This window comes from Mizuhopecten yessoensis, unplaced genomic scaffold, assembly GCF_002113885.1.
Source record: "Mizuhopecten yessoensis strain PY_sf001 unplaced genomic scaffold, ASM211388v2 scaffold716329, whole genome shotgun sequence".
In the NCBI taxonomy this organism is placed as follows: domain Eukaryota; kingdom Metazoa; phylum Mollusca; class Bivalvia; order Pectinida; family Pectinidae; genus Mizuhopecten; species Mizuhopecten yessoensis.
The window spans coordinates 77,027-90,369 of NW_018480062.1; the positions used below are offsets into that span (position 1 = coordinate 77,027).

The 13,343-nt window shown below is 33.9% G+C and overlaps 1 protein-coding gene across 1 annotated transcript in view; it reads right to left on the reverse strand.

The window, feature by feature from the left end:
• The window catches only part of LOC110443150 (double-stranded RNA-specific adenosine deaminase-like), a 22,291-nt gene extending 10,565 nt beyond the window's left edge, over positions 1 to 11,726 (reverse strand). The window contains exons 1-10 of the mRNA XM_021487183.1: positions 11,607 to 11,726; positions 10,862 to 11,047; positions 10,082 to 10,208; positions 7,967 to 8,307; positions 6,992 to 7,142; positions 5,877 to 6,028; positions 5,380 to 5,485; positions 4,566 to 4,740; positions 2,865 to 2,958; positions 2,481 to 2,636 (exon numbers count right to left, since the gene is read on the reverse strand). Coding sequence (XP_021342858.1) covers positions 2,481 to 2,636; positions 2,865 to 2,958; positions 4,566 to 4,740; positions 5,380 to 5,485; positions 5,877 to 6,028; positions 6,992 to 7,142; positions 7,967 to 8,307; positions 10,082 to 10,208; positions 10,862 to 10,983 — 1,424 coding nt within the window. The 5' untranslated portion in view covers positions 10,984 to 11,047; positions 11,607 to 11,726. The remainder of the gene's footprint in view (positions 1 to 2,480; positions 2,637 to 2,864; positions 2,959 to 4,565; positions 4,741 to 5,379; positions 5,486 to 5,876; positions 6,029 to 6,991; positions 7,143 to 7,966; positions 8,308 to 10,081; positions 10,209 to 10,861; positions 11,048 to 11,606) is intronic.
• Positions 11,727 to 13,343: the final 1,617 nt, after the last annotated feature.

Here is a 13,343-nt window from a genome sequence, read left to right on the forward strand (position 1 = left end):
CTTCTTTCCATCTCTTATTCTTGCTATAAACGCTTTGTTACTGTATAATATGAATGAGATCTATGTCTTTTACTTCACAATGAGATTATAATCTCATTTCATTATGTAATATGTAGTAATCGTTCTACCTTCATGTTGAGGTTGTATAATTGACTTTGAAGTTTTGTTATTTCCTAGGAATTTGGTTAGCTTAAGGCTTTATTTGTATAATTTCATAAACTGAATTGTGATTTTTAAGAGTCCGCTAAGTTACTTTAGGAAAAGCTTTAAGTTTTCCCCAACTTATGACAATTTCATGAATTTGTAATTATTATGTATGGAATTGAATCTATTGCATATGTTCTCTGCCATTGTACAAGATTCTTTAGAAGTATTGATCTTTATGTCTATTACTTTACGCCTATATGCAATGTACATTTGGTAATAGATTGAATTTAAAAAATCTTATATATTGCCCCTGGGTTCTGATCAGAGGTAAATTTAATTTGACATCAGACCCTATACCTTGTGTAATACACACACCCTCAGGTCATTTCAACAGATTTCAGACAGGTTAAATTTACACGTAAAAATGTCAATTTGGATTCCTACATATTTATTTGTTTCTATAAATAAATATTTTGTTTGAATTCAGATCTGCATTCGTGTAACTACAGTACATTGATACCCATCATGAATGAGACAATATATATATTTAGTACATAGTATTTTTTCTTATTCACAGTACATGTAGTTACCGGCATTATACAGAAAAATACTTATGGTACACTATCATGTACCAATTATTTTAACAATTTGTTGATATATTTTATTTAGACGTAATACTGTTATAACTATAAAGGAACTTTAATGGTGACTTTAAGATAAAGTATTATAAACTTTCAACCACCAATACATGTACAATGGATCCAAGTCGGTGCATTTGCGAATAATTTAATAAGTCATCACGCTCTATAGTTATTATGCTATTTTCATAAAAGGTGCTGCTTAAATCATTTTATGTATATGAATAGGTAACATCTACTATTTTATAGATTAATTGATTCATCAAGGAGACGGTAGGGAAGAAAATCATAGTATGCATAAACTGATGAAAAGGCCAGACCCCATCAAATGATATTGACAATTACCTTGTAAACTGTAGTTAACTCCAGTGCACATTGATGTAAACTGGAGTTCATATCGATGTGATCTCCAATGCACATCGATGTGAACTCCAGTTCACTTCAGTGTTAACTCCAGTGCAAAAGCTAGTGAACTGTAGTTCACTTTTCTTGTTAACTCAAGTACACTTGGCTACCAAGTTATGTTTGCTCCCAACTGTGTATGCCCGATTTAACCGCTAATCAGGTTGTGTGCAGTCTGTCGCACTCTACGTACAATATCCATTAATAGTAACGTGAAGACATAACTGTTTCATTGTAATTGTTATGGGAAAATTATACAACGTTCTTCTGACGCCAATCAGCCGCGATATTTGTTGGTCAGTACGAGGCGAACATATCGCGTGGCGGGTTCGTTCCCTTTTAGGACAGGAGACCATTCAATGAAATTCCCATTTTTGGAATTTTAATACAGTTTTTAAATTCAATTGACAGTTTTTTGCTTACTATATTACATCTGGATCCTTATTGTGAAATCTGTTTTTTAATGGGTTTGCAATTTTTGACTAGATTTTAACCTTAAATAGAGTTTAAAATAAGAGCTGTGTCATCATGGGGAATTCGTCATAAACAACCTTTATTTGAGAAGTTAAATCGCAAATATATATCAACTTTATTAAAAGGACAACATTTCAATTCTAAATCCTAAATACCTTTATATAGCTATAATTTGTTTATTGTAGTCTATTATTTTCACATCTCTCCCTTCTTCAGCATAGTACCTCTGCGTACAAGTTGATGTATACGCAGTAAAAAAGGCTCGACGAATTAACAGTTGTTTCAAATACGGCGTTGTTTCCGGTTCAGTGAGATAACAGCGTTTGCGTGGTTCCCTCAACAACTGGAAACATGGAACATATGCGGGATCCATTATGTCTTGTTATCCAACAAAGCGATTCTTTCAAACTTTGCATTCCATTGATGTGCATTTAAATTTCTTTGACAGTTAAAGCAATATCGGCTTCGTTCTGGAACATTCGACCGCGTCACTACCAGCGCAGCGTGTCAAAGCGCATACATTACTACCTTTATAAGTTTATGTTCAATAGGCTTCTCAGATTAATTCATATAAAATTTAAAGTTATTTAAAAGACCAAAAATAGTGTTGTTCACTGTGTCTTTTTTAAAATTTACTCATATTTTGATGTTTTTCCATTTTAATCCTTATATATGACACTTTGAGCAACACTTTCACTTAATTTTCCTGCAAAAATGAATAAACTAAAATGGTTTTCACAATAACATGCTATTTTGATGAGGAATTTGGTACTAATTATTCCAAAGTATGGGTATTATGAGGGATATGATTACAGATACCTGTGCGTAAATATTGCTCCGTCTCCACATGGTGCGGTGGATATATACAGATGAAACTGGATATCTGGAGCTAACTCAGCCTGTTCCCCCTCGATTCTTTGGAGGACGGTGGACTTTTCCCCTTTGCTGAGTTTTGTTAAGTGGTAATAAAGGAACCTGTAAATAGATTATATTGATCTCATTATCCAGATATATATTATTGATAAAAGTTATATGCAATAAGAGACATTCATGTTGAGATACAAAAGTATATTTTAATTACTACAAACCAGTTTGATATTAAGTGAATGCCTTTGAAAATGAAACTCACACAGTATTAGACTGGAAGTGCAACACAGGTATGATTTGTCATAGAACAATTTGTTATCTTGGTCCGATACTCACTTTCGCATTCCACGAGCAGCAAGGATTTCAGCGTGTGAGTCTACCAGCACATGCCCATCTGTCGTCAGTGCAGCCCCTTTTATAAAGCGGGTCCCTTCAACAAACATATGCAACTGTGATGAATGATTATGAGTAACCTAACTTAAGCTAACCATGCTTGACCCAGGACTCGATTGCATCATGATTTGTTAGCGTTATAATCATATTAAATCCTGTATATAGGTACGGGGTGGGAATTTCAACTGTTTCCATGTTATGAACACGGGATTGACATCCTAGGGATGGGTCAGGACCTCCGAGATAATCCTGGTAGCATGGATGTCTTCCCCCTCTTAATGCCTAACAGTTGAACATTTGATGATAGGGTTGGGTTCTTAACCATTTCCAAAGTTCGACATAAATATTTATACAAAACTTAGTCCCCTTTACCCAAGACTCTTTATCAAAATTGGTTAAAATCATTCAATTCCAAGGAGAAGGGTTTTCGAAGTTTTAAAAACTAAAATATATTATCCTCTAACTCTGCATTGCCAAAGGATGCTCCAGATCAAACTTGATTTACTTCTATTTTTCCCTATTTGGCCCCGCCTCTCTGCCCGCAAGAGGGCACACTCTCCATTTAGACAAATTGAGTCCCTCTTGCCCAAATATGCTCTAGAATTAATTTGGTCAATCTTTACTGAGCTGTTAAGGACTAGTAGTGTTTTCAAAGAATGATTTGGCGGACGACGGACGAAGGACGACGTGTGCTCCGCCATAGCATAAGCTCACCGGACCAGGTAAGCTGAAACCCAAAAATCTGGACCAGTTTGCCAAGATCATCTTATAAACATAACAAAGGAAGGGTGTCTATAAGGCCCTTTTTTGGGCCCCGGTATATTCGGATTTTCACCTCCTTATTTTGTTCAAAGATGTCCTATTGTATGATTGTATGTCCAATTGATATCTTATACTTATAGCATATTAAGGGTGTCATGCATCTTTTAATTCACATAAAATTGAGAGATATTTAAAAAAAAACAAGTTTGAGATGTGTCCAGAAGCCAAAACTTAGTATAAAACAAAAGGAAAGTATTAGTCAATACAATATGCAATCTATGTAAGGCTACTTAAATGAGTGAAGTTGTAAATTTCAAGTCAAATCATTAATTAGAAAGGAAATTATTGAGAAAACAAATTACTTTTCAATTGAAAATGACCGAAAATACACCCCTGACGTAATCCTTCTTTTTATATAAACAATCTTTAAGTGACGATTGAATTTCTGTCATTTTTCATTCCGTTACATATGTTTATCTAATTTATACATGTTTTCAAAAACAGAAATGGTATTATTTTTATTTTTAAAGTCATTTTGAAAACATCAAAATATATTTGTGATTTACCATACCCCTTTTGGTACCCCAAGAAACCCACTTTCGGTCAAAGTTTTATTTAGTTTTTCCGCATGTCATACAATAGGACATCTTTGAATAAAATAAGGAGGTGAAAATCCGAATATACCGGGGCCCAAAAAAGGGCCTTATAGACATCCTTCCAAATTTTGTTATAATTTTTACCTTTTTCACAATATAACTGAATAACTGTTTGTTATGTCGTTGTAAATATTCAAAATCACATTTGAATTCTTTATATAGTGAATATGAAAAGGAGATCAACAGTCGTTAAAAACATATATATGTACGATAATTAGAGATGTACCGGAGGCTATACTGATGACGTCAAACGTCTTCGTAGTTTTTGTTTCCATGACGATGCCCGCTATCACTTTACGACCGACAAGGTTCTCGGGTATGTCTGCAACCACAGTGTCAAACTTCGCGTGACAGAGCTTAGCTATTATATCATGGACCATCAAAGGCTCGCTTATCGAGAACTGTAAATGTGGAAGTAACGCATTAGAGGTAACCTCTTTAAAAATCTAAATTTATGATTGACAAACCTGAAAATCACTTAATTGATATCTTCAAAGTCTTACTGAAATTCTCTACATGTATGTAGCTATGGTAATTTGGTGGAGCTACGTCCTTTTTTCTCTTTCATTTAAACCTGAGATTTCAAACCCTTTTTCCGAATGAAATAAATATTTGGAAAATATCGGCTTAGAACTTATCATTATATCTGAATAATTAATCCATTCGAAATTCATGGAAAAGTATCTAGCAATAAATCTTGAAATTGGTTGTACGAATTGATTTTAAATGTAATTTATATTTGAACATTTGTATCATAAATTCACAGTATAGGTTAATATGCCAAAAAAAGCATCAATTACAAATATTTAGCATAAAGTTCAATTAGAACAAGTCTTAATTGTAAATTGTAACGGGGACGGTCACACAAGTCCTCAAAAATGCCACGATTTCTCCCAAATGATGCATCAGAAAGATATTCCTGTGAAGTTTTGGTTTTCTGGAAACCATTTGGCGGGAGAAAAAGAAGGAGAGAAAGAAGAAATACAGCAAAAACAAGAAGTCCCCCACTTTGTTTCGGGGACTTAATAATCATTACATACCGCAGATAACCCGGATGTAAACTGGCAAAATTTCATCTGTTTTAAATGTCTTAATGCGTTTCGGGATGCCTCTCTGTTTGCCTCTTTAATTGTGCTGGCTGACGCTCTGGGATATATCACATTATCCAACATCGCACCAAGGGTAAAACAAGAGAAGGGAAATTTGTGTACAAAGTTAATGAGGTTGAATTCATGTAATGACCATTAATAAGTATAACCATTTTCACAAATTCTGAATTTTATGTGTTGGCCGATATACTGTATTCGCTCATGAAAATTAAAAAAAATACGGTCTTTACAATGGTAATGTTATTACTTCATGTCATTTAAAGAAAAATACCAGTTATGTGATAAATTCGTTATCTGGTGACCGGATATGATATTTCTTTGTTTCACCGTCTCATTCGGCAAAAAAAAAATAAAAAAAAAATAATATCATGCTAATTCTGTAACACATGTTACAAACCTGTATTAAAACGAAACATTTGTTAACTTACATTCTTCCATGATCTGCTCCGGAAACATCCGGATCCGGAAACGTCAATTCTAAATCCTTGTTCTGCGCAAACTCATCGAGGATGCTGATCGGGTCAGCACCAGCTGGACATATCCCAGCGTTCTTGTCGATTACAGGTGGTAAAGGTGCAAGCTTTTAGATAGCAACATTTAATGATATGTCATATTAAGCCCAGTAAATCTTCTTAAAGCATAAAAATGTGTAAATTCTTTGACATAATGCTACCACTGCGATAAATGTTCTAGATGTTCTAGAGAATGTACCGATTGAACAACTTACCGTTGACCACAAATGGTCATAATATAAAAAACATAATTAAGACGTATTGTTTGGAAATCGCCAACCAATGAAATTCATAGAATAAGTCATCACCTAATTAACTAAGCACAGGTGTCATTCATCTTTGAAATTATTTTGCACACCCGTTAAACCTAAACATGCACAACATTCGAACAGATATTGTGTTGTATCAGCTACTTGAAGACTGACACTCTGAATAGCAATTTAGCAAAATAATAATTATGCAAGACTAAAAGGTCTGACATAAGAAACAATTACACAAATATTCGTACATTTTCGTATATTTTTCAAAAGTCGCATATCACACTGATTTGCTGTTTGCAGCCTTACAGCAACCATTTGTTGGTGAAAATTGCATATGCAGATAATAAGTTATAATTTTGATAATATAAAGAAATGAAGTCCAAAGATATGTTTATAAGAAAAGGAACTTTCTCATTTTCAATAATTATCTACACACATAACGGCATGATACAACTATTTGTTTAACATGGTGGTAACAAACAATAAATGGTTCACAAATAGAATCTGACACATGGTTGCTAAATCATATCAACACATAAAGTATCCAAAATGGCTTTATATGATTAGACCCATATAATTATAAATACCGTCCTTTTGTTTTATGAGGCGATTACAAAGAGTAAAGTTATTACCCTTTGATAGCGATGTGTTAATAAAAATATTGTCTTTCGAACTGAAATTATGAAGCATTTTTTCTGTATTCAAATATATTACATGCAGCTGGTCGCCACAATTTTACAAGTACCTTCAATATCTTTATATTCATCTTACCGAGAACCCTTGGTACGTCAAAGTCCTGAGTGAGGGCCTTGATGCCAACATATTAAGAGACGCCTTAGCAGCTACTACCCTCGCCTTTTTTTTACTGCTGCCTGTTCCTGCGGCTAATATTCGTTTACCCATGTAAGCCCGCACAGTAAACCTAAGGCAAAATTAGAATAGTGTATTTAACAGCAAAAGAATCGAAGGAAAGCACGATCCCCTAAAAAGAAACAAAAGGGAAACAACTCAGAAAACATTTAGGTTACCAACTACCTAATACATACCGAACAGATCCTTCATCGTGGTTGCCAACGAATTATCATATAGTGATATTAGGTCATTGTGACAACTGTAAAAAGTATTGAAAGAAGCGCTACGTAGAAAACCTTGGATGAGAAGAAATATTTAGATTGATGTTTATACCCAACTAACCTCAACAGAACAGCTTTCGACCCAAAATGGACCCAAAAAAGTAATAACAAGACCGAAACAAAATAGTTTCGTTTTAAATAATTATCTTTGCATCTTCGGTGATATAGACCTTATAAAAAGAATCCATGTGCCTCTGCAAAAAACGTGTCACTATGCATTGGAACATATTTATTGGCCTTTCTTAAATTAACTTCTAAAGAGAATATCATACCTTGCAGAACCTTTCGGAAAATAATAAGATAACAGAAACATCCAAATAAAACCAGCAATAGGGTTCGAAGAATAAAAAAGCAACGATGACAGATCAGCATTGTAACCCTGGAAGTCCGACCACAATAGGGTTGTTCTAACAAACTGGGCTTCCTGATCAATGGTAGCTACATGGCCGAGCCCGACTTCTGGTAAATCCAAACCGAAAAGGGGACGTTTCTGTATGTACATAAAACACTTCAATGGAATCTTTATTTCTATTTCTTATTTTCAATGAATGTATTTCTGAAATATCCAAAACTCTGTTGAGACATGCATTATTTTTTTTAAAAACATACATACGTTGGGCAATGAGAAGGACCACATTTAAATTCTTCTTTAAATCTTCCAACTTCTCCATTCGCGTGTGCGTATTCCACGAATGCACTGACGGGATGTTTACCTCCGGATACCGTGGGGACATAATTGGAATTGCTTCTCTGAACAACTTCATCCCATGCTGACACTAATGAACTTCGATCACTTTCAGATCTACTAACAGGTGCATATCTTAGAACCGTCACGTCGCTAAGAGTCGAACTATGTGCATCAGTTTCTGCCCCATCAGAATCACTAGCAGACGCGCTCTGCCTGCTATATATGATTTCTGGGGGAGAGTTCGATGGTGGCTGATTAAACTGCGGCTGTAAAATAAGGCTGTTATTATCATCAATTACACAGATCAGCTTCACCAATTAAAGCAAAGATTGTGCAGTATCTCTGGGTCTTGACGATTGCTAAATATATATTCTGCTTATGTTATAAACATAGTAATAGTATATAGTTAGGTGAAATAAAGTGAATGACATGTCATATTTTTAATTTAAAGTTACCAAAGAGTGAGTCAGCGTGTAGGAATAGATAATGGTAATGCTCAGCCACAAGATTTCCCATATACTAACAACATTTTTAAAATTTCCAAAAAATAAGGTTTTTAACCGTCCATGCCGTCTGTTGTAATTTAAACCCGTGTTTAACGCTAAAGTGGACAATTTTAATTTTGCATTTTTTGTGTGTGAAATAATTGGAGATGTAGGCATTAAAGGACGTACTTGAATCACATAGATGATATAATACGAAGAAATGTAATACGATGGTATTTGACAGAACACATGTATTGATAAATAATTAATTGGTTTTACTATTCATAAAAGGTCAGTCATTCAATATGATAATTCCTACCAAGTATTACAAGCTCACATACTACTAATTTTCTTTGTACAAACTTAATATATTGTAAACGCTATCATATCAAAATATTGTTATCCAAGTTGGCACGAGAACCCCTATCATCTCGAAGGCTCATGATCAGATGCCAAAAGGCTGATATAGGTCGAAGGTTGAGATGGGGTAGGATATCGGTAGGATATCGAAATTGCCTTATTGTGACTCTTTATCGTTTTCATACAAAATCAATAATTGTTCATTAACATAACACATACATAATCAGTTTTATCTGTGGCGATTTGGGAGCAGATGGTTGATGGTGTCAATTCTATTATGAAAGGGAAGAAGGATGGATATGGCGTGTGCAGAACAGATATGACGCGTGGGGGGCAGATATGAATTGGGCCGCCGAGATATGGCCTATAAAGTGCTTATGTAGCAAATTACAGATAATGAAATCGCTTACGTAAAGTGGCCTATATCACTGACAATTATATGATAAAGTGAGTAAGCACTGTATCAATCCGACAAATGCATTTGATAACATACTATGTGCATGTGAAACAACCACTCATCGGATGAAATAAAGTATGTCTTTATTGAAACGTCCCTTAAGATAATGTATAAAACAACCCCCAATTTAAATAACTATCATCTACAATATCATGTAGAGCCTCTATCATAAATAATCAATAAAATTGATTCATTTAACTTTTACCCATGTCTTATGTAACATTCATATTATATGTACATGCATCAAGAGTCTAACTGATTTATTCAAATAAATGATGTGCTAGTGCATCAAGTCTGGTCTTGAAGATGTTGTATATACATGTGAATGATGGGTCATTATGAAATAATAACTAATATTTAGCATTACCAATACCCAATTCTAAAGAGATTAAAATGGGAAGTGAAGTAAAAGAACGTGCTCTGTCTTTTACATTAATAGGGATTGAGCCATATATAACGATTTGGTCATTAGCCATATATTTCAATGTCTAACAAACCTAAAACATCACTGGTACCACACTAGTGAAAACTATACTAATTCCTTTAATTCATTTTGAAATCAAATATTCATCCAGACACCAAGTAGCGTCAACAGTTGCCACAACGTTATTTGAAGTGATTTAGTTAAAGTCAGCAGATTATTATAGGTTTATATACAATGTATCAAACCTCTATCCCTTATTTCAAAGAAATGATTTGAATGTTCACATAACGCTGAGGTGAGCATTGTGATACGACCTGATTTGTTCCACTGTTTTTGTAAAGGGACCGGAGAGCCCGGTCCGCTTTCGCCTCCTCTGCTTCTTTTTTCCTATTTCCTGTTCCACTTGCAATCAACTTTTCAAAATACACTTTACATCCAAATCTGAAATAACAAGAAAATTGACCAAGTCACTTGCCATTGTCATTTCATCAGGTTTACAGAGTTCAAAGTGAGATGTTCGTCTCTACTGCAAACCCTGTAAGGAAACATTTTTGAAAAGAATATTCATTTCAAATATATTCCGTGACCAATTTCATCAAATTGCCATCAACATCGTCAGGACTATGGGATAAATTCTGCTTCTTCATTTACATATTTTATATCAACAGACAAGAATATAACTGTACTACTTGACATAAAAACATCTGTATGTTCCCATTTTGTTGGACATGTATCTTATATAGTTACACATTTACAAAAATTAAGTCATGTTGAAACCTTTTTGTATAAATAGTGTGAAATAGTTTATTTTCCTATTTTTGTAAATGTTAGTTTGAGGATGTTTAAAAGACATACAACATCGTCAAACTTAAAATCACTTTAAAAAGCTTGTAATTGTTTTTTGCTTTATTATGGTATATCTGCCTTTCCGTCAACTTCTTCATAAATATATTTAGTATTTGTCCATCTATATTGACAATAAGATATAATTGTATCGGCTGCTTTTGTTATTCAAAGGAAACGTTTGTATAAAACAAGTACATGTAAATAGAAAAATAACCCCCGTATAAAAAGATGTTGTGATGCATACTTACCCTCCCTGACTAGGATACGTTTCATATCGAACCTCTAAACCTCTCTTGGCAGCATATTCCTGAAGTCCACTGATACAATTCTTGTTGATATTTTCTATATGTTCAGGCCATCCTTCCGCCATGATTACAGTCACGACAGCAAAATAACTTCCTGTTCGAATGTATATCAAAACAGCTGGTCTTCCGCTAAAGCGACAAAGTACAGTAGATATAAAGGTTTACCTATATGGTGATAGCCACGTTAACAATATATGCAAGTGTCGTAGCGAATATAATTAAATTTGCAATAATACATACTTTCTTAAAACACTTAATGATATAATGCAGTATACATGTTGTGTTTTTCACCTGTATACATGTATATTATCATTGTTTATATATTAGTTAAAATCTCACTCGAGCTCTAGTGATTTCTTATTGACAGAAAGATAAGTGACTGATTTACTACTGTAGATATTTATGGTATGATAAATACATGTATACATACCTCTATCAATATAGGTCTGATATATGTTGTGATGTGTAAGTGTAAGTGTTTCTGTTTTGAAAAAGGGGCGGATTGCTCTGACCATTTGACAAATTTCTGTGTCTGCACTGCCGTTATTACTTGTTTGTCCATATATCTATTTAAGTAATACATATCTAACCAACATTTGTTTGTTCGGATCAAGTCAGTGTCCATATTTGATCATACTGTCGTTATTACCTATGATACCTATACCTCTATTAATAAAGATATACTCACCCAGCTTATTACTGTAGGAACCTCCTATGTAAAACACATACTTCCTTATTATATCTTCAATACTTCCTGACGTCTGAACCTCCTACGAAAAAATACAAACTCCTTTATCATTGCTTATCTCATCTATAAATAGAAAAATTGTATTTCAGTGAAACCAGTAATGCATTTCTAATAAACGTTCCGTGTATTTTGGTTTCGGTTTTGATTTAAATCTTATGTTGTAATTTTAAATGACTCAATGTCAGCTTAATGGATCGTGAGCTTAGAAACCCGTGTATTTTGGTTTCGGTTTTGATTTAAATCTCATGTTGTAATTTTAAATGACTCAATGTCAGCTTAATGGATCGTGAGCTTAGAAACGCAGGCCAGTATCAACATCAATTGCACAAAAGTGCAATGAGGCTTGAAGGTTTAAGACGTATGATAAGTAGTGTGTACCTTAATTTCGCGTGTTGGGTAAATTTTGTTATTGTGCACAATATATTCCTGTAAAGGAGAAAGGTCTCAAACTGTCCATTCTGTGAGAGTATATACTCATCGAGGCCTGTAATATCAATATCAGTTTAAACATCATTTTGGTAGATTTTAATATAAAAACATGTTGATTAACATTAAAACAACACATTTGAACAGAGAACAGTAAATCAAAATGGCACTTGAATTGCATGCATCACGAAAAACAAATATAAAAATTCCTGAAGCAGAGGGTAAATCAAATCAAACATCACATATCACCTACACCAATACTGGTACCAGTTAAATTATCTCAGGAAATGTCTATTGGATTGTTTCTACATCTTAGTAAGGATAATTGTGTGTGAAGATCTGTTGCATTATTCCTGAATGAAGATTTGGGTTTCCTTTTCCATCAATATGCATATCTTAAAATAAGTATTGTATAACTGTATTCTCTCTTCAAGTAAGTTTTACAGCATTGTGTTGGATTAATTTATTAAGACTTTCTCCTCAGCAAATTTCAACAGTGATAAGGGCAGCTGGATTATTTCTAGGTCAGATATAAGTATCTATTGTTAATTTTTATCATATTTAAAAGTACATACACTGTATATAGTAAAGCCATACGGTGTTAATACATTGTGGATTTTCTTCTAAAATTTGCTGGTGTTTGGAATTATTTTTATTACCTCATCCTTTGTTCTCATTGTACATTATATAGTAGAATGTACAATAAAGTACCAGTAGCTGTCCATTAGTGTGTTTAATAATGGACAGCTACGATTTAATAATAAACAACTGCAGGTACTTCATTGTACATTCTACTATATATAGTACAATGAGAATAAAGGATGATGTCATAAATGTGATTTAACAGTTGATCCGATGCTTCACGGTGTCCCGCCCTTATAATGTGTGTCATACTTTCGATTGAGCTATCGCAATGGTTAACAGTTTTATTCAGGCATACCCTGTCATTGAAATTTTCTCGTGAAGCTTCGGTCACATATTGAAGTTTGTTTGTTTGTTTGAGCGTTTATACGCCCGCTTCACTACCGAGTAGTTCGATTATCCAGCAGACGATAAACATACGTTCGCTCACTACCAAGTAGTTCGGTTTATCCATACCCCGCCCTCATTGTCAATCACCAAGCTAGACACTCTCCACATCACCTATGTGTTTCAACTGGATATAGTTATAAAGATCAGTTTTACTCAAGCATGCATTTCACATCGAGGATGCAAAAGAAAACGGAAGTTAATAAATACAATATGTTTATT